This window comes from Pleurodeles waltl, chromosome 5, assembly GCF_031143425.1.
Source record: "Pleurodeles waltl isolate 20211129_DDA chromosome 5, aPleWal1.hap1.20221129, whole genome shotgun sequence".
Taxonomy (NCBI): domain Eukaryota; kingdom Metazoa; phylum Chordata; class Amphibia; order Caudata; family Salamandridae; genus Pleurodeles; species Pleurodeles waltl.
The window spans coordinates 1,509,067,997-1,509,090,075 of NC_090444.1; the positions used below are offsets into that span (position 1 = coordinate 1,509,067,997).

The 22,079-nt window shown below is 45.3% G+C and overlaps 1 protein-coding gene across 3 annotated transcripts in view; it reads right to left on the bottom strand.

Annotated features, from left to right (window-relative positions):
* Positions 1–3,674: 3,674 nt before the first annotated feature.
* TMEM14A (transmembrane protein 14A) overlaps positions 3,675–22,079 on the bottom strand; it is a 203,511-nt gene continuing 185,106 nt past the window's right edge. For all 3 annotated transcript variants that reach the window (XM_069235808.1, XM_069235807.1, XM_069235806.1), the window contains exon 5: positions 3,675–4,013. In XM_069235808.1, the coding sequence (XP_069091909.1) occupies positions 3,974–4,013 (40 nt within the window). In that variant the 3' untranslated portion in view covers positions 3,675–3,973. The remainder of the gene's footprint in view (positions 4,014–22,079) is intronic.

Consider the following 22,079-nt stretch of genomic DNA (forward strand, 5'->3'; position numbering starts at 1 on the left):
GTGGGGGCCAGTATTACCGACATCAATTTCCTTGCAGAATTAGCGGAATCCGGCCTGGCTTATTGTACGATCAATTCTTTTCGTTCAGCCATTTCCGCGGGTCATCCCCCTCTTAATAACCGCCCAATCGGCAACATCCTTGGATATGTAAACTTCTCAAGGGTATTAGACTTTCCAGACCTCCACAACCTAGATACGCAGAGCTCTGGGATGTAAACATAGTTCTTAATCTTTTGACCTCGTGGCAGGATAATCAGCATCTGTCGAGGAAGGAGTTGTCAGCCAAATTAGCCATGCTTTTGTGCCTCATCTCATGTAAACGGGTGTCAGATGTCAGAGCCCTGGATATATCGGCTAGAGTTTTTACTCCAGAAGGAGTCACTTATACTATTTCAAGGAGAACGAAGAATAATACCAGGTCAGTATCCTATCCGGCTTTTCCTAATTCCCCAAAATTATGCGGGGTTAGATGTCTCAAAGTCTATGAAGAAGTGACAGTGGATAATAGACCTCGAGGTGAAAATCAATTGTTAATTTCCCTAAAGAAACCGTTTAAGGCAGTTTCTTCTCCTTCCATTGCCAGGTGGGTCAGATGGATTCTGTCCGAAGCAGGTATTAATATTCAGGTGTTTGGCGCCCATTCTACTCGGGGGGCCATGGCTTCAAAAGCCATACAGGTGGGGGGGGGGGGGGGGGGCGGGGGGGTAGATTAGAGGACATCATGCATGCTGCTGATTGGTCTTCTGAATCTACTTTTAAAAAGTTTTATTTTAAACCAATTCATGAAGCAGCCTCATTGGTGGTGGGTAAGCTTTGAACTTGCATAATCCTCGCCTCTGGTCCTGATATAGAATGCGAAATTTCCTAGCTATCGTGAAGGAAAGTTTCAATTCTATTAAGGACACGGAGGCGAGGATTATCCCACCCAAATACTGCTCACGAGTTTTGTTCCCACCGAACACTTGTAACTTCGTATTGCGGTGGTATGCTTCCATTTATTCCCTTATTTATTGTTTTCCTTGGTCATATTTCTAGTTCACATTAAGCTGAGTTGCTTGCTATTATGATTATATTTTCTGATTCAAGTATTTACGAATTGTATGTACCTCTCAATATTGCGACTTGAATGCGACATTGTCTTATCAGTTTAGTTCCTAATTACACCATTTTTTTCGTAGGATCCGAAACTACAACCAATTGATTTCTAGGATTTTTTCCGCAGTGAAGTCGAGGAAGTGTGACGCACTCGTGGATATTTATACCAGCGTGAGGAACGGAACCTCAATGGATACTGGTTACCATGGCGGCGGCTTCATGGATCTTGTAGTTTTTTTTGTTCATTCTGTGTTTAACTTTGAACTTGCTATATAATAAAAAGTGAAGAAAGATCTGCGTAATCCTCGCCTCCGTGTCCTTAATAGAATTGAAACTTTCCTTCAGGATAGCTAGGAAATTTCGCATTTCCCAGTATACTACATAACTTCAGAATGAATTTTCAGCTCTTTGCAATTTGGATTTGTTTATATTTTGTGAAAGAGGCTTTACAAGGCTCTCGGTTGACATTCAGCATTCGATAGTCTGCATCAGCAGAGAAGTAACAAGCAGTTAAAGGAATTCATCACAGACATTAAATTAGGCTGACATGACCATTTTTGCAGGCTCGGTTAGTGCGTACAGCTCTTACAGCCAAGCCGGACACCTGCGTTGGCCTCGGCTCACCTAATGAATTCTCTGGCATGTCCACCTCTAACTGAAGGACACACCCAGCTAACGCATACTAACACCCCCTTGTAATTAACCCTCCGTTTTCATTAACCTCTTTTCCTTTGCCCCCGCGCCAAGTCGATCGACTTCACCATAGGAGCTATGTTCGCGGTCATATTTTGCAAAGTTCTCAGAGTCATCGATCTAAAGTACTTATTATCCGGGCCTCTGGCATCCTGCTCTCCAGGTCTCGTACTTTACAGATGTATACTTTATAAATAGTGAAAAAAGCGCTGGCAGACACGTGCTATCAAGGCATCCCTAAAAATAATAATAAAAAAAAAAAGCAATAACATCAAACGCACAATGTAGACTCAATGTGTGTTTGTTTTGACCATACTGAAACATTTCCCCCAATATGTTTGTCTTTCGAGGCAGCGTGCCTCACGTGCACCTCGCATGACGTGACGACGACGTCTCTGGAAATGTGTGTAAACATTAGAAAAACGGCAAAAACGTGATTTACGTGTGTGTGGGAAGTAATCCGCACTTCTTCATTTCACACTCCCTTTTGACCTAGTTTTCTTTCACACGCCCTTTAACCAAATCATGTTTCGCTAGTTTAAGTTACGGAACGCCTTCCCTTTACAGCCAGCAACAAAAAAGTAAACCTAGATCCCCGTAATAAAACTTACAAGCAGTCGCAAAAGTTGCAAGACATTTCACATGAACACCCTCATTTAGAAAGTGTAGGAATTATGCAAACGGTATTTCAAATGTCCGATAAGCTGGTTATTGAGAAATGACGTTATTTGAGGTGACGTGGTTTGATTCCATTAATCGTTCTTGATGAGATATCATTGATTTCACAAGTTACTTCCCACCGACAGGTAGATGTGCAGTAATTCCAAATGTCACAGCCTGTGCCTTTGAACACGCAACAAATACTGCAATAAAATAAATACTTCAAAAGCATCTTAACTGCCCCAGTACTTTCGAAGGTTATCTAGGGGTACCGCTGCACCCCTCTGATCCCCAGTTCCAGTGCATCAGCTTTCTATGGGCCAGAACCCCACTCTGCCTGGGTGTTATTGACCTTATTTTTTGTGTTTTTCAATCTAATTACATTCGTAAAAGTGTGTAATGGGAAAATACTGGAGTCACAGAACTATTGTAGTGGTGATGAATGATGATGAAGGGTGTTACACCACCCTTTGTGCCTCAGATGTGCATTCTGGGGTTGTTAATTGGGTCTGGGGCTGAAGTCAGATATGGCACAGGTACACGTCCCTCTAAACATTTTCTTTCTGACCAACTGCTGTACTCTCCCTTAAACCACACAAAAATAAATGGAATGATTAATACACATCGAAAACTTGCTGAAGACCCAGTAAAGAGGTACTGCAGAAACACCTTTCAGATTTAAAAACAGTTTCCCTGACTTTCTGGAGGCGTTTTCACTACTTTATCTTGGATCAGCTAGTTGAAAGTTCGGAGGGGGGGGATGGTGGAGGGGGGCCGGGGGGGGGGGGGGGGAGGAGGGGGCAGGCAATGGGATGTGCTGAGCCGGAGAAATTCCACTGGTATTCTGAGAATTCCATCCTTTAATATATTTTAGGGGGAAAGAAGGCAATATGGCTAGAGCACAGATCAAAATGGAGGAATCATCACCCTGTATTTTTATAGGAGTGAAGTCGTACACTTGCTTCGAGGCTTCAAGAAACCCATTTCAAAACTCTGCTTCTTGCAACCTCCCAGGATCTTTACTCAGACGAACAACAGCGCTTCCTGTGGTTTGGCCGTTGACCGTACAATTGTGCATTCTACATTAAGTGCAAACGTCGGTTTCCCCACTGCTGTTGGAGTGGGGTTGCCCCAAGTATAAATCTGTGTAAACAAATAAAACACTAAGAAACTAGAGCAGGGCTTCAGCGTTAAATCACAGTGATAAATGCAAAACAATACAAATCTATTTTCAAGCACTCTTTTATTTCACTCACCATTCAAAATTATAGCGGAAAGTGACAATTTTGATTAAAAATATTCGTATAAAACTTTCAGAATACAAATGTTATATATTTATGATTTCATTTAGTAATTACTATCTGCCTCTGCGGCGAATACATTGATTGTTTCTCGAGACATATACCAGGAATGTACCATATTTACTCATGTTTCCATAAAGAGGATGTTTACATTTTAGAGCCACAGAACATGATTACTTGTCAAGTGGAAGTTATGCCATGGATCAGTTCTCTGTTTCTGGCGTCTACAGGAGCATACAAACAAGTCTTAAGATCATGAAGAGGCTGCAAAAAAAATAAAAAAAAGATATTTAAAGATACCTTTCACCACCAAGATACGTCATCTAAACTCATTCCATGCTGTGTCTATAATCTGCCTTATTTTGATAGTTTGCACTCAAAGAAACAACGTGTGTGTCATCGTCATTACCACAGACGTTTGAAGGCATGGGTGAAGTGTGTTTTGGCACAAGGCACCAGACTTTCAAGGGGTCCCAGGATACAGCCAGCCCTGTTCTGCAGAGTGTCTTGCCCTAATGACCTTGAATGATCTTAAACGGATTGTTTTAAATACCGTTTCCCTTTAATTTATTTTAAATGTGGATGATGTGTGAAAATCTATTACAGATTTTGCAGAGATATCTTGTGTTTCATGCAACACCCATAAAAAAGTTTATTTTAAATCAAAACAGGACCTCGTATGAAAGAAAGGGGAGATGTTGCAGAGATTATTTGCAGTAATATTAGTGAGCTGCTGCTGTGCTACAATGCTATAAACACGTCACTATCTCCATAGAAGGACATATTCCAGAAAACTGTACTCCATTTTTATTACACTAATGGTGAATAATACATTATCAGTGTAATAAAGAAATTGATGGAACACAAAGAGAGTGAAGCCCCCAACTGACATCCATAAAGATGTGCTGCCCCTGTGTTCCTGGCGCTGAATTTGCCACCTCTGGGGTCAGGGGTCGCAAAGGCAGTGCCATGGGTCGCAGCTGTGACCCCAGGCGACACCTAAATGACGTCCATGGCTGGCTCCCAAAATACGTTTGACTCTGGGCCCCCCAAATCCTTAAGATGCCCCTGGTCATTATGAAGCGCAGTTATTGAGGAAAAGACTTATTTTCCAAAATGACAAGCAGAATAATCCGGATATGATCGTCTTTCGTTTATACATCCTGGCGCGAACACCCAGCTGCATGCATCCAAGCGTGGCCAGGCTAGGAGAGGTTCTCTTCTTTGTAGCACTGCATTGCCAGCTCGGTGAACGGCTCCGAATCCGTCACAAGAGGGCAATATTTCAAGCTGGGAGAGTGCTTTGCACAGACGTTACAGAGGCTCAATCCGACCTGATCATGGGGAGTCAGTACACGACACCTAAACAGTCACTACCGAAGCCAAAGGCACTGACCTTTTTATGCATGTAAATGTTTTCTCAAAGGTGAGTTTGTGTCTGCAAACAGGAAAATAAGACAACATGTAAATCGATGGATGAATGCACCCTTTCATCTGTCACTCTTTCATTCAGTCAACTTAGCTTAGCTCTTGTCTACAGGAGCGCATTTGTTAGCGTACTGGACTGAACTGATGAATATGACGACATGGAAAATTGAGGGTGAATGAATGTTCCAGTGATTTGAGTCAATACAGAGAAGTAAGGGATTTGCATGGATGAATCAGTGCATGAACAAATGTTTAATATTCATTATTTTACTTAGAATACTTTGATTCCTTGGCATCAACTACACTCATATATGGTGCAACACGAGGCTCCATTATTTTGCCTGCCTGCTCAACTTATATTTGGAACCTCCAGCCACAATATTTCAAGGCAGAGATGGGAAGGTATTCAAGAGTGCTGTATTCCACACGAGATGTTCTTCCCTGAGAAGTAGCATGTGGAAGGCCAAAGCACAAACGTGTTGACATTGCCTGTTGTTAGCAGTGGCAAGTAGATCTAGCCACTGTCTCCCCAAAGAAGATGCCCTGCACCACCTTAAGGTGTAACTGCCATTCGTGATCTGGCAGGTGTCACACTGAATTAATTCACCCTTGCAGGAAGCTGGCTCTGTATATACTATATCAAAATGAAATATGGTGTGCAGAGTCCAGGGGTTTCCCAAAGGCTTAACAGAGGCTAAAGTAGATAATACTAATGCTCTCTTTTGTGGTAGTGTGGTCGAGCTGTTAGGCTTATCAGAGAGTAGAGCAAAGCATTTGTTGTTCACACACATGCAAAAGAAGAAGCACACACTCAATGACGTAACTCCAGACCAGTGGTTTTTATGTAGCAAAAATATATTTTCTTAATTTATTTTTAGAACCACACAATTCAAGTTGCAGGTAAGTACTTCAATAGATTTGTATTTCACAAATGTATCAGTAGTACTTTGTTTGAAATCGAAAAGTTACACAGTTTTTGAAATATTGGCAATAATCTGTTTTAAAACTTGACACAATGCAATTTTCAGAAACAGTTCCTGGGAGGAAGAAAAGTTAGATTGTTTTACAGGTTAATACAACACTTACAGTTCCAGTTTCCAGGGGTTAGACAGTCCACAGGTAGGGGTTCAAGTTAACCCAAACACCCACCACCAGCAATACGGTGCCGGCCCGGTGCAGAGGTCAAAGTGTAAGCAAAATTAACGTGGGCTCCTATGGAGACTGGGGGCACTCGGTTCCAGATCTGCAGGCAGGTACGTACCCGCGACTTCGGAGGGCAGACCTGGGTGATTAAAGAAGCACTGGGGGGAGCACAAGTAGGCACCAACCATACACCCTCAGCCGCACTGGGGCGGCAGGGTGCAAACATAATGTCAGGTCTCCAATGATTCTCTATGAGGGGACCCCGGGGTCACTCGGAGGCTACAGGCAACGTCCAGGGGATCGTCTCGGGCAATCCACAGGCTGGACAGGGAGGAGGGCTGCCTGCTAAACATAGCTGCACCGGAGGTCGGGTTTTCCTGCGCCTGAGGGCTGCGGGTGCAGTGTGTATTTAGGCGTCGTATATCTTCGCCCGGAGCTTTCGCAGTCGTGGGGTCCTTGAGATTCCCTCTGCATGCGTCGCCATGGAGGGGCGGAGAGGTCAACCCCGGGTGAGCACTTGCTTGGAATCGCCTGGGGATCCCCGCTAGCTGGTTGGGCCACCTGGACACTGGCCGTGGGCGTCTGGTGCAGAGTGGTTAGGACTCAAGCATTCAGAGTGAGGTGGGAGTCCTTAGTTATTGTTTCTTCTTGGAAAGGGCAGCTGTCCACGGGAGTTCTTGGTCCATTTGGGTGCAGGGCAGTCCTCTGGAGTTTGGCAGAGGTCACTGGTCCTGCTGGATGTGTCGCTGTCCTTTTGTAGGTTCTTTGAAGTAGGAGGCAGGCCGGTAGGGCTGGGGCCAAATCAGTTGTCTTTCTTCTTTTCTGCTGGGGGTTTCCGCTATGCAGTCCTTCCTCTTGTCAGGTCGCCAGAAGTCTGGTGAGCTGGGTTCAGGGAAGCCCTTAAGTACAAGATTCAGTGGTCTTACAGGGGTCAGAGGGCAGTAGCCAATGGTTACTGTCCCTGAGGGTGGCTACACCCTCCCTGTGCCCACTCCCTTTGGGAAGGGGAGCACAAACCTAATCCTATTGGTCCCTGTCCTCCAAACCAAGATGGAGGATTCTGCAGGAAGGGGGTGGGAGGTCACCTCAGCTCTGGACACCTTAGGGGTGGTCCAAGCTGAAGTGGTCACTCCTCCTTGTTTTTCTTAAGTTTCCAGCCGAACTGGCTGCCAAAAATGGGGCTTTTTTCAGGGGCAGGCATTTCCACTAGCTGAAGTGCCCTGGGGCACTGAAACATGAGGCCTCAGCCTTTGAGGCTCACTGCCGGGTGTTACAGTTCCTGCAGGGGTGGGGTCTGAAGCACAACCACCCAGAGCAGGCTTTGTTTCTGGCCACCGAAAGCACAAAGGCTCTCACCCCAGGTGGTTAGAAACTTGTCTGAAAGAGGCAGGCTGGCACAGACCAATCAGTCCTATACTAACAGTTTGGCTAACATACATGGGGCATCTCCAAGATGCCCTCTGTGTGCATTTTTCAACAAATCCCACACTGGCACCAGTGGGGGTTTATTGTGCTGAGAAGTTTGATATCAAACTTCCCAGCATTCAGTGAAGCCATTATGGAGCTGTGGAGTTCGTAATGACAAGCTCCCAGACCACATACTCAATATGGTTACACTGCACTTACAATGCCATGCCTAAGAATGGACTTAGACACTGTAGGGGCATATTGCTAATGCAGCTATGTCCTCACCTGTGGTATAGTGCACCCTGCCTTAAGGCTAAGGCCTGCAGAGGGGTGTCTTACTTATGCCAGAGGCAATAGTTTGTGGGCATGGCACCCTGAGAGGGGTACCATGTTGACTTTGTCTTTTTCTCCACACCAGCACACACAAGCTGGAAAGGCAGTGTATATGTACTTGGTGAGGGGTTCCCCCGGGTGGTATAATACATGCTGCAGCCCTTGGGGACCTTCCCTGGCCACGTGGCCCCTGGTACCATGGGTACTTGTTACAAGGGACTGTTAACTGTGTGGCAGTTGTGGAAACAAATGTATAGATTTTGGGAAGGAACACTGGTGCTGGGGCCTGGTTAGCAGGATCCCAGCACACTTAATCAAAGTTGGCATCAACACTAAGCAAAAAGTGTGGGTGAGGGGAGAGGGGGAGGGTAACCATGCCAACAGTGGCATTTTTCTACAACCCTGAAATTCAAAGATGGTGCAAGGTGGCTCATGACCAAGGCTATGACCGGACAACTCAGCCAGTCCCAGAGGCACAGAATATCCTGGCACAGGACCCCACCCTGCTTGCTTACCACATGGCGGTGGTGGTGTCCGCGAGAACCTGCACCAGCCTTCCTTCTATAGTTGGCAGGAAGGCCTTCAACGTCAAGGGAATCTTCCACAACTTCATTATAGTTTGATGTGGAGGCGGGTCTCCATCAGAGTGCACTGATCTCCACCTCCCCCAAATGACCTCTCCAACCCAACAAGGACACATTTGTCACCTGTCAGCTCTGTTTGGGATAGGAAGAGGAGTTTGCCACTAGCCCTATTGCGTCAAGCAGCCACCACTGCAGATCTTTTGCTTTTGCTGTCTTCTCCGAAACCTGGATGGAGTCCAAAAGGTTTCCTTGGTGCTGGGCCCACTGAGACTTCAGATCCCACTGCACAAACCACATGTACCAGCTGGCATGGTCGATAAGCAGAATGCAGAAAGACAGTAATGCAAGAAACCTCAAAGTTACTGAGTGTGAGAAAGTAGCCTCTTTCTAGCATGGTTACCCCCTACGTTTGGCCTGTCTGTGAGTGTGTGTCTGTGTTTTTACTGTGTCACTGGGATCCTGCTAGCCAGGACCCCGGTGCTCATAGATAAAAAGCTATATGTCAGTATATTTTGCCCGTCTCACTGGGATCCTGCTAGCCAGGACCCCAGTGCTCAGTTTGTGGCCTAATGTGTATGCCTGTGTAGTGCCTAACTGTGTCACTGAGGCTCTGCTAATCAGAACCTCAGTGCTTATGCTCTCTCTGCTTTTAAATTTGTCACTGTAGGCCAGTGACTTCATTTACTGATTTCAATTGGCACACTGGATCCCCCTTAAAAGTCTCTAGTATATGGTACCAAGTTACCCAGGGCATTGGGGTTCCATGAGATCCATATGGGCTGCACCATTTCTTTTGCCACCCATAGGGAGCTCATACAAACCCTTACAAAGGACCGCCATTGCAGCCTGCGTGAAATAGTGCACACACTATTTCACAGCCATTTTCACTGCACTTAAGTAACTTATAAGTCACCTATATGTCTAACCTTCACTTGTTGAAGGTTTGGTGCAATGTTATTAAGTGTGAGGGCACCCTTGCACTAGCAAAGGTGCCCCCACATAGCTCAGGGCCATTTCCCCGGATTTTGTGAGTGTGGGGACACCTTTACATGCGTGCACTACATATAGGTCAATACCTATATGTAGCTTCACTATGGTAACTCCGAATATGGCCATGTAACATGTCTAAGATCATGGAATTGTCCCCCCATTCCAAATCTGGTATTGGGGAGCCAATTACATGCATCCTGGGGGCTCCACCATGGTCCCCCAGTACTGCCAAACCAGCTCTCTGAGGCTTGCTCTGCAGCTACAGCTGCTGCCACCTCGCAGACAGGTTTCTGCCCTAATGGGGTCTGGGCAGCCCAGTCCCAGGAAGGCAGAATAAAGCCTTCCCTCTGAGAGTAGGGTGTTACACCCTCTCCCTTTGGAAATAGGTGTTACAGGCAGAGGAGGGGTAGCCTCCCCCAGCCTCTGGGAATGCTTTGAAGGGCACAGATGGTGCCCTCCTTGCATAAACCAGTCTACACCGGTTCAGGGACCCCTTGTTCCCTGCTCTGGCGGGAAACTGGACAAAAGAAAGGGGAATGACCACTCCCCTGTACATCACCAACCTAAGGGTGGTGCCCAGAGCTCCTCCAGTGTGTCCCAGACCTCAGCCATCTTGCTTTGCAAGGTGTGGGGGCACTCTGGAGGGCTCTGAGTGGCCAGTGCCAGCAGGTGACATCAGAGACCCCTCCTGATAGGTCCATACTTGATAAGGTAGCCAATCCCCTTCTAAGGACTATTTAGGGTCTCTCCTGTGGGTTATTTTCAGATTCTGCTTGCCCCTAGACCTAGTTTCTCCCATTGCATTCTATAGGATTTCCTACTGTTTGCATTGTTCTATGACTATTTACTTGTCTAATTTTGGTGTCTAATGTTTATATGGTGAATAATACTTACCTCCTGAAGGAGTATTGTCTCTAAGATATCTTTGGTACTGTGTCACCCAAATAAATACCTTTATTTTTGGTAATACTGAGTATTGTCTTTACTTGTGTATAAGCACTGTGTAACTATAAGTGGTATTGCATGAGCTTTGCATGTCTCCTAGTTCAGCCTAAGCTGCTCTGCTATAGCTACCTCTATCAGTCTAAGCTGCTAGAACACTACTACTTCACTAATAAGGGGTAACTGGACCTGGTGTAAGTATCCAAGGTACCCACTACAAACCAGGCCAGCCTCCTACACTGAGATCCAGGACTGAGGCTGAAATACTGGGGTCATAGCCCAAATGTTTTGGATTCACTATTCTGGAACTGCACCATATCCAGGATGCGAAGGAGTCAGGTAGACTTCAGCACATTTATAGTAAACCCCAAAACGTCAGGGGGCTTGCCGTCATCTGGAGCCGGTTTACCAGTGATTGTGGAGAGTCCAACTTCAACAGCCAGTTGTCCGAAAATGTGCTGTGACCACTGTCATCACTTTCCTGAACACTGAGGGGTACTGGTGAGGCCCAAGGGGAGCCCAGCAAACTGAAAATGCTCCTGGCCTACTGTGAACCACAGACAGCCCTGTAGACCTCCATATGTTGATCTATCCAATGCCCTGGGTCCAGGGCAGACAGAACTTGGGCTAGGGTGCGCATCCTAAATTTGTCCTGTCTCAAGAAAGCCTGTCCCTTGTCTTTTTTCTGTACAAGTAACAGGGGCAACATCTGGTGCCACTTCTGAGGTAAGCACCATACATGTGGCTCCTTTGGTCCGAAAAAGCCTGCACCATTGGACACAAAATGGGCAGGTGGTCCTTCGAAAGCTGCATTGGACGATCCGAATGCACACTAAAGAGGATTTCAGTTTGTTGATGTAGGGGCTGGAGATTGTAACATGCCCGGTCTCACATCTACTGGGCCTGGTGTGCGGGGCCACAGTTCCGACCATGAAAGGGCTGTGACCTCTGTGGTGTGGGCCGCAGAGTTAAGCACCCTTGATACCCTAAGCCTCTGACATATGCCTAAAAACGGTGAAAATGTTGGGAAGATTGCCAAACTGGTGCAGATCTCTGATGGCAGAAAAGCGTGGCAGGCAGTAAGATGATGTCACGGACACAGCAGCTGACGCTGCGCTGTGAAGAGTGTTGCTTGGGGGCAGTGCAGCTGGGGCTAAACCAACAACATGATGCCGGGTTGCAGAAGATGCCCGGGCTGAGCATGATGTAAGTCTTTGATGTCCACAAGACTTTCACAATAGGGGACAAGCCAACAAGCCCTTGGGGTTTCTTGGGTAATAAAGGTTGCAGAGGCAGCAGGCCAACACAGCAGACCAAGTTGCAAAGTGGCAATCCCTCCTAGCAGCACAGCAATCAGCAGGCCAACACAGGAAAGCAACTCTTCTGTGTTTCCTGTCCTGGAGATGAAGTGACACCACACGCTTGCGGTAGCGAGCAGCAAAGACCCTTTAAAAGTCAGCCGACTTTCAAACGGTCTTTTGGAAGCTTCTCGCTACCTTCGCCGCCTGGTCGCCTGCATCGTTGTTTCTCCACAGACAGCTCCTGCTCCAAAGGTAAGGCCCACAATCTGCTCCCCTATGGGTGGTGGTGGTGGTGAAGGAGGGGTGGGGGAGGGGAGGCGCTCGCTCTCGGCGACAGGTTCTTAACGGCTGGCTTCCTGCGCTGTGATTACAACTCGTCACAGCGCAGAGAGCCACCAGTAAGAACCTGTCGCCTTGGACTACTCAAGAGGCAACACTTTCATTGATTTACCGGCTGGTTTCCCACACTGTGATTAGTTGTAATCACAGTGCAGGGAGCCAGCCGGTAAATCACTGAAACTGTTTTAATTATGAGTGACATTTCAGTGACTATGAGCGACAATTACTTGCAAGCAAAATCAAGTGCAAGATGGGGGAACCATAAATAAGCATCAAATGAATCCTTTATCTCCTGTTGTACACCAGTGCCACCATGTGGCCTTTTGTAAACCCTACATGGAGCTTACCTAACAAAATGAGACTCCAGTTTCTCATTGTTCCAGTATGCAGTTCAATTAAGTTTTACCGCACTTCAGGACTTGCGTGGCAATCTCAGGCATTGCGGTAATGTGGGAAAATGCCCCCTTAGCATGTAAATGGCCAGGTGGAGGCAAATCAAAGCCCCCTTTGTAAACTAAGTTAGTAGCATGACTTCAACACTGCTCATCCCATCTTTGGATTGTCTCTGGAGAGCGCATCAAGAGCAACGGGTCATGTACGTCAAATAAGTGGATTTCTATGGGAAAGTGTGTTGATAAGGAATACAAATGCGGCTATACTACTGTAGCACGAAATATGTGTGTGTGTATATACACATATATATATATATATATATATATGGAAAATGTCACTTACCCAGTGTACATCTGTTCGTGGCATTAGTCGCTGCAGATTCACATGCTGCGCACATCCCGCCATCTGGTGTTGGGCTCGGAGTGTTACAAGTTGTTTTTCTTCAAAGAAGTCTTTTCGAGTCACGAGACCGAGGGACTCCTCCCATTTCGGCTCCATTGCGCATGGGCGTCGACTCCATCTAAGATTGTTTTCCCCCGCAGAGGGTGAGGTTGGAGTTGTGTATGCTAGTAATAGTGCCCATGCAATGGAGTAATGTACATAATGTAGTTTAAAGTAATATATTTACAAATATACAGATGTTCAAGATCAACTTCTAAACGGCTACAGGCTCCCGGGGAGGCGGGTGGGCGCATGTGAATCTGCAGCGACTGATGCCACGAACAGATGTACACTGGGTAAGTGACATTTTCCGTTCGATGGCATGTGTAGCTGCAGATACACATGCTGTGCATAGACTAGTAAGCAGTTATCTCCCCAAAAGCGGTGGTTCAGCCTGTAGGAGTTGAAGTTGTTTGAAACAATGTTTGTAGTACTGCTTGGCCTACTGTGGCTTGTTGTGCCGTTAGCACATCTACACAGTAGTGTTTGGTAAATGTATGAGGCGTAGACCATGTAGCTGCCTTACATATTTCGGTCATTGGAATATTTCCTAGAAAGGCCATGGTAGCACCTTTCTTTCTAGTTGAGTGTGCCTTTGGTGTAATAGGCAGTTCTCTTTTTGCTTTAAGATAACAGGTTTGAATGCACTTAACTATCCATCTAGCAATGCCTTGTTTAGAAATTGGATTTCCTGTATGAGGTTTTTGGAAAGCAATAAATAATTGTTTTGTTTTTTGAATTAGTTTTGTTCTGTCAATGTAGTACATTAACGCTCTTTTGATGTCTAATGTATGTAGTGCTCTTTCAGCTACAGAGTCTGGCTGTGGGAAGAACACTGGTAATTCTACTGTTTGATTTAAGTGGAATGGTGATATGACTTTTGGTAAAAATTTTGGATTTGTCCGTAGAACTACTTTATGCTTGTGTATTTGAATAAATGGTTCTTGTATGGTAAATGCTTGAATCTCACTTACTCTTCTTAAAGATGTGATGGCAATTAAAAATGCAACTTTCCATGTTAAGTATTGCATTTCACAAGAGAGCATGGGCTCAAAAGGTGGACCCATGAGTCGTGTTAAAACAATGTTGAGGTTCCATGAAGGAACTGGTGGTGTTCTTGGTGGTATAATTCTCTTTAGACCTTCCATAAATGCCTTTATGACTGGTATCCTAAATAGAGAAGTTGAGTGCATAATTTGCAGGTAAGCTGAAATTGCTATAAGATGTATCTTAATGGAAGAAAAAGCTAGCTTTGACTTTTGCAAATGTAGTAAGTATCCTACGATGTCTTTGGCAGAATTTGATTATTATGGCAGTAATAAACAAATCTTTTCCACTTATTTGCATAGCAATGTCTAGTGGTAGGTTTCCTAGCTTGTTTTATGACCTCCATACATTCATGTGTAAGGTCTAAGTGTCCGAACTCTAGGACTTCAGGAGCCAGATTGCTAGATTCAGCGATGCTGGATTTGGGTGTCTGATCTGTTGTTTGTGTTGCGTTAACAGATCTGGTATGTTTGGTAGTTTGAAATTAGGCACTACTGAAAGGTCTAGTAGTGTTGTGTACCAAGGTTGTCTTGCCCATGTTGGCGCTATTAGTATGAGTTTGAGTTTGTTTTGACTCAACTTGTTTACTAGATATGGAAGAAGTGGGAGAGGGGGAAAAGCGTAAGCAAATATCCCTGACCAACTCATCCATAACGCATTGCCTTGAGACTGATCTTGTGGGTACCTGGATGCGAAGTTTTGGCATTTTGCGTTTTCTCTTGTTGCAAATAGATCTATTTGTGGTGTTCCCCAACTCTGGAAGTAAGTATTCAGTATTTGGGGGTGAATCTCCCATTCATGGATCTGTTGGTGATCCCGAGAGAGATTGTCTGCTAACTGATTCTGAATTCCTGGAATAAATTGTGCTATTAGGCGAATGTGGTTGTGAATCGCCCAATGCCATATTCTTTGTGCCAGGAGACACAACTGTGTTTAGTGTGTCCCTCCCTGTTTGTTTAGGTAATACATCGCTGTCATGTTGTCTGTTTTGACAAGAATGTGTTTGTGGCTTATTATGGGTTGAAATGCTTTCAGCGCTAGAAATACTGCCAATAGTTCTAAGTGATTTATGTAAAACTGTTTTTGGTGAGTGTCCCATTGTCCTTGGATGGTGTATTGATTGAGGTGTGCTCCTCACCCTACCATGGAGGCATCTGTCGTTATTACATATTGTGGCACTGGGTCTTGGAAAGGCCGCCCTTTGTTTAAATTTATACTGTTCCACCATTGAAGCGAGGTGTATGTTTGGCGGTCTACCAACACCAGATCTAGAAGTTGACCCTGTGCCTGTGACCACTGTGATGCTAGGCACTGTTGTAAGGGCCGCATGTGCAACCTTGCGTTTGAGACAATGGCTATGCATGAGGACATCATGCCTAGGAGTTTCATCACCATTTTGACTTGTATTTTTTGTTTTGGATACATGGCCTGTATTACATTGTGAAATGCCTGAACCCTCTGTGGACTTGGAGTGGCAATCCCTTTTGCTGTGTTGATTGCCGCCCCTAAGTATTGCTGTGTTTGACACTGTATAAGGTGTGACTTTGTGTAGTTGATTGAGAAACCTAGTTTGTGGAGGGTTTCTATGACATACTTTGTGTGTTGTGAACACTTTTTTAGCGTGTTGGTTTTGATTAACCAATCGTCTAGGTACGGGAACACATGTATTTGCTGCCTTCTGATATGTGCAGCTACGACTGCCAGGCACTTTGTAAAAACTCTTGGCGCAGTTGTTATTCCGAATGGCAACACCTTGAATTGGTAATGTATCCCTTGGAATACAAACCTTAAGTTTCTGTGTGAAGGATGTATCGGTATATGGAAATATGCATCCTTTAGGTCTAGTGTTGTCATGTAGTCTTGTTGTTTGAGTAGTGGGATTACGTCTTGTAATGTCACCATGTGAAAGTGATCTGATTTGATGTAGGTATTTAATGTTCGGAGATCTAATATAGGTCTCAGACTCTTGTCTTTTTTGGTTATGAGAAAGTACAGAGAGTAAACTCCTGTTCCTTTCTGGTGTTTTGGTACTAATTCTATTGCTTCTTTTAGTAGCAATGCCTGAACCTCTAGTCCTAGAAGATCTATATGTTGTTTTGACATATTGTGTGTTTTCGGTGGGACGTTTGGAGGGAATTTGAAAAATTCTATGCAATAACCATGCTGGATAATTGCTAGGACCCAAGTGTCTGTTGTTATTTCCTCCCAATGTTTGTAAAATTTGGTTAGTCTCCCCCCCACAGATGTTATGTGTTGGGGATGTGTGACTTGGAAGTCACTGCTTGTTTTGAGGAGTTTTGGGACTTTGGAACTTTCCTCTATTCTTTTGGAATTGTCCCCCTCTATATTGTCCCCGAAAACTTCCCCGCTGATACTGGCTCTGGTAAGTGGGTCTTGTTTGTGAGGTTGTGGGTTCTGTGCTTTGTCCTCGAAACCCCCCTCTAAACTGTGTTTTTCGAAATGTGCCTCTGCCCTGTGGGGAGTAGAGTGCGCCCATGGCTTTGGCCGTGTCAGTGTCTTTTTTTAAGTTTTTCGATCGTAGTGTCCACCTCCGGCCCAAACAACTGCTGTCCGTTGAATGGCATATTCAGCACAGCTTGCTGTATTTCTGGTTTAAATCCTGATGTACGCAGCCATGCATGTCTCCTTATTGTTACTGCTGTGTTGACAGTTCTAGCAGCTGTGTCTGCAGCATCCATTGCTGACCGTATATGATTGTTGGAGATACTCTGTCCTTCTTCTACTACCTGCTGCGCTCTCTTTTGGAACTCCTTGGGCAAATGTTCTATAAAGTGTTGCATTTCGTCCCAATGGGCCCTATCGTATCTGTCCAACAAAGCCTGTGAATTGGCAATACGCCACTGGTTTGCTGCCTGTGCCGCCACCCTTTTGCCTGCTGCGTCCAATTTTCTACTTTCTTTATCTGGAGGTGGTGCATCTCCTGAAGTATGTGAGTTCGCTCTTTTCCGCGCTGCCCCTACTACAACTGAGTCCGGTGTTAGCTGTTGTGTGACGTACACGGGGTCTGTTGGTGGCGGTTTATATTTTTTCTCCACTCTTGGAGTAATGGCCCTTCCTTTTACAGACTCTTCAAACACTTGTTTGGAGTGTTTTAGCATTCCGGGTAGCATAGGAAGACTTTGATACTGGCTGTGTGTGGACGACAGTGTGTTAAAAAGAAAGTCGTCTTCAATGGGCTCAGCATGCAGGCTGACATTATGAAATGCCGCTGCTCTTGACACCACCTGTGCGTAGGCTGTATTATCCTCTGGTGGCGACGGTGTAGCTGGATAACATTCAGGACTATTATCTGACACTGGTGCGTCATAAAGGTCCCATGCGTCAGGGTCATCTTGACTCATTCCTGTATGAGTTGGGGATTGCATCATTGGTGGAGTGGCTACCGGTGATGGTTGCGGAGAGCATTGTGGAGATGGTGGCGGGGTTACTTGTTTAGCCACCTTTGCCGTGGCTGCTTCTCTTTTTCCTGAAAGGCAAGTTTGCGTTTCATTTTAATCGGAGGGAGAGTACTGATCTTCCCTGTTTCTTTTTGGATATGGAGCCTTCTTTGTGTATAGTCTGGCTCTATTGTTTCCAATTCTTGTCCAAATCTATGTGTCTTCATTTGTGTGGACAGTCCTTGTTCCTCAGTGTAGGAACTTGTTTTCGGTTCCGAGGCCGGATGTTTCGGTATCGAAACCTTTTCGGCTGCTTTTTTCGGTTCCGACGAAACCTTCTTTACTTTCGGCGTCGTGGTCTCTCGGTGCCGACCCATTTCGGTGCCGCTATCTCGGTGCCGAACCTGCTCGGAGCCACTATCTCGAGCCCGAGATTGCTGTGTGGCGGTATCTCGACCGGACTCGGATGACTTCGCCCCCAGCGTGCCCTTTTTCGGTGCCGATGATCGGTCACCTATTTTTCGGGTTAAGCCATGGCCTGTTGGCGGTGGCGTCCCCTGGGCTTTAGTGGTTTTTTCGTGAGTTTTGTGCTTCAACGTCTTACTCACGGTTTTCGTCGTTTCTTCGGGATCGATCTCATTCGAGTCCGATTCCTGGATGGAGAATGTTTCTCCCTCCTCTTCGAAACGCTCTTGTCCTGTCGGCGCCGATGCCATTTGCAGTCTCCTTGCTCTTCGGTCTCTTAGTGTCTTCCTGGACCGAAACGCTCGACAGGCTTCACAAGTATCTTCCTTGTGTTCCGGCGACAAACACAAGTTACAGACCAGATGCTGATCTGTATATGGATACTTGTTATGGCATTTTGGGCAGAAGCGGAATGGGGTCCGTTCCATCAGCCTTGAAGAGACACGTGGCCGGGCCGACCAGGCCCCGACGGGGGATCGAAAAAACCCCGAAGGGCCACCGGAGCGCTTCAAAAGTCGGTGTCGATCTGTTGTAACTAACCCGATACCGAACGCAAACAATACCGACGATTTTTCCGAGATTCTAACTAGCTTTCCGATCTGAAACACGGAGCGAAAAGGAACACGTCCGAACCCGATGGCGGAAAAAAAACAATCTAAGATGGAGTTGACGCCCATGCGCAATGGAGCCGAAATGGGAGGAGTCCCTCGGTCTCGTGACTCGAAAAGATTTCTTCGAAGAAAAACAACTTGTAACACTCCGAGCCCAACACCAGATGGCGGGATGTGCGCAGCATGTGTATCTGCAGCTACACATGCCATCGAACATATATGCATATATATAGATGAGTATAATGTCCATTACATATGAAAAGTGAAAATGCGTGTCTTCAATCCTTATCTATCACCCCTAAGGTATACTGCAGTCCTGTATTAGTTTGCCTAGCAAGTTGCAAGCATAATTGCGAAAAATCTTTTTTATAACATGCTCCTCTGGGAATGGACAAAGACCAGCATGCTAACAATTGCACATTTAATCATAAAGTGCATCCTTTCCTTTTTACACATCACTTTGTATGGTTAAACAAAACATTACTTTGGTGTTGCTCACAGAGGTCTGAAGCGCGACGCGGTGTCTGTCCATCGTTCGTGAGGCAGTGTGGGTCTATCACTCATGAGGCCGTGTCGTTCTATCGCTAGTGAGGCAGTGTTAGTCGTGAGGTGGTGTCAGTCCATTGGTCGTGAGTGAGAAATCTGATTCCCGGTCCTTGTTACTAAATGCACAGTAACAAACCCACCTGAGAGCAATGGCCTACAGTCAGTTACCAAGCCTTGGAAACGACCCAGATTCATACTGAGTGAACACAGGTCTTCCAGGCAGCATGGGAAGAAGAGTACTTGTTTGTTGAATGGCCAAAAGAGAAAGTCACCTGTTTGCTTTGCAAAGAGAAAGTAAATGTTCTTAAGCTAGAACAGCCCTACAAAACTCGACACGCAGGATATACTAAGAACTTCCCATTAAACTCAAAACTGCGTTCTGCAAAAGTGGCTTCTTTAAAACAATCCCCTCTTTCCCAGCAGAAGCTCTTCCTTTGCCAAATGAAGGAATATGAGGCTGTAACAGAAGTATCGCTCAAAATATGCTACTTGCTTGCCAAACATAAGAAGCCATTCACGGAGGCAGGGCTGGTGAAGAAAAGTTTTCTTTCAGCAGCTAAAATGTTTTTGAAAACCATAGCAACAAAGCCATCACTGTGAAAGAAATCAATGTATTACAGCTATTGGATTCCACTTGTGCACGCAGAATAGGGGCAATGGGTGAAAATGTCCAGGAACAGGTGATCAAAGCAGTCAGAGAGTCACCGTTCTTCAGCATTGCCATGGATGAGTCCACAGATATAGGCGATGTGGCCCAGTTATTAGTTTGGGGAGGTATTTGGACCAATCATTTCACCCCAAAGAAGAGCTCCTGTGCCTTCTACCACTGCAAGGGAACACAAGAGGGGAAGATATAATGGACAGCATCTGCAACTACTTTGAAACATATCCCACACCACTGTACACTCTTGTCAGCATCACAACAGATGGGGCTCCTGCCATGGAGGCCGTGACAGAGGCTTTGTATCTCTTCTTAAAAAGAAGCTTACCGGGCAGACTGTGATAAACTACCATTGCATTATTCATCAGGAAGTTTTGTGTGCAGAAGTAAAGCATGGAGACTTGAATAACATCCTAAAACTTGCAGTGAAAATTGTTAATTTTATTCGTGCCAAAGCACTTAACCATAGACTTTTCATAGCTATGCTGCAAGACTCTGAAACGGAATATAGAGACCTCCTGATGCACACTGAATTGCGATAGATAAGCGAAGGGTACGTTCTGGAGCGGTTCATTTCTTTGCTTCCTGAAATCGAACACTTTGTAAACAGTAGAGGTCAATCATTCCCAGAACGAAAGGATGTAAAATGGCTTTTATTGCTCCATTTTCTTTCAGGTGTATTTGCACTCATCAATGCTCTCAATTTGATGCTGCAAGGTAAACAACAGCTTGTGTGGTCCATGATGAATGGTATTTACTCATTTGAAAGTAAGCTTGTGCTATTCAAAGACCAACTGGATGTTGCTGACTTCACCCACTTCCCAAAACTGTTGGCTGTGACTCAGAGGTTTCCAAATGCACAAGAAATGCTGCCAACGCTAATCCTTGGTGCATATTTTGCAGACATTTCTGAGGAGATAAAAAGGCAATTTTCTCAATTCAGAGCCCTCACTCCTCCGCTCCGGCTGATTGAAAACCCTTGGATTGTGAGCGCACAAAATCTTGATGTTGTTGAACTTATTGGCATGAAAGGGGGCAAGTACAAATGAAGCTCATAGATATGCAGCACAATTCAGCTATCGAAGCATCTTTTTTGGGGCAGGCAAAATGCAATGCCTCTTAAGAATGCTACTGTAGGATAATAACAATGTATTGTCAAAATATCTAGCTCTGTAGCTTTGTATTTACATCTGGCTTCGAAATACAGCTTTACCTAGTAATGTGTTTTTATACCAGTAGTCCCCTCCTTCCCCCCCCACCTTTTGCCCCAACCTCCCCTCCCCCATCAATATGGCCCTCGGCCAGAAACCAGACTGAAATTTTGGACCCCAGCAAAACGTTTGTGAGTACCCATGGTCTATAGGGAATGCACAAAGCCCAGCTCTTATGTACCCCAGAAGTGCATCCAGCGACAGGCAGAGGTACAGAATAGTTAAAGTAAGAAAATACCAACTCTCTAAAAGTGGCATTTTCAGACATGCAATTTAAAATCTAATTTCACCAATAGTTGTGATTTTAAATTGTGAGTCCAGAGACACCAAACTCTATACTTCTATCTTTTCCCAATTGACAGTTACACTTAAAAGATGTTTTAAGGCAACCCCAAAGTTAATCAATGGGACAGAAAGTATCTGGACATTTCAAACTAAGAAGTATGTGTCCAACCTTTTAAATACACTGCACCTACCCTTGAGGCTAACCAGGGCCTACCTTAGGGGTGGCATATTTAATAAAAAGGAAGTGTCGGGCCTGAAAACTGTGTACAGCAGTTTAGAACTGCCCAGAAGTGGCAGGCCTGAGGCATGTTTGTGCCACCCACTACAGTAGCCTTCAGTCAGTGCTAGTAGTATTTAATTTACAGGCTAGTAGTATTTCATTTACAGGCCCTGGGCACCCTTACTAGGGATTTATAAGTAAATTAATTATGCCAATTGGGGAAAGCCAGTGATACCAAGGCCCATATTTATTGGAAAATGGCAGAGCGCAACGCAGTACCAAATTGGCAGCATCGTGCTCTATCATTTTCACAACGCAGGGATGCACCTTATTTAATTGAATACTGTGCGCCCCTGTGTTGTCCCCTGCACTGCTGCTGAATTTAGCTACCGGCGTCAATGCAGGCATCCTTGCACCATTGTGAAAGGTTGTCTGTGTTGAGAGGTGTGATTATTTATGCACGGGAAGGTGTCCCTTCCCGCACATAAACAATCACAAATTGCGATTTGGCACTTCTGTGTACGCTGCAGAATGCAGCACACACAGAAATGCCAAAGCATAATTTTCAAATGATTGTTTATGTGC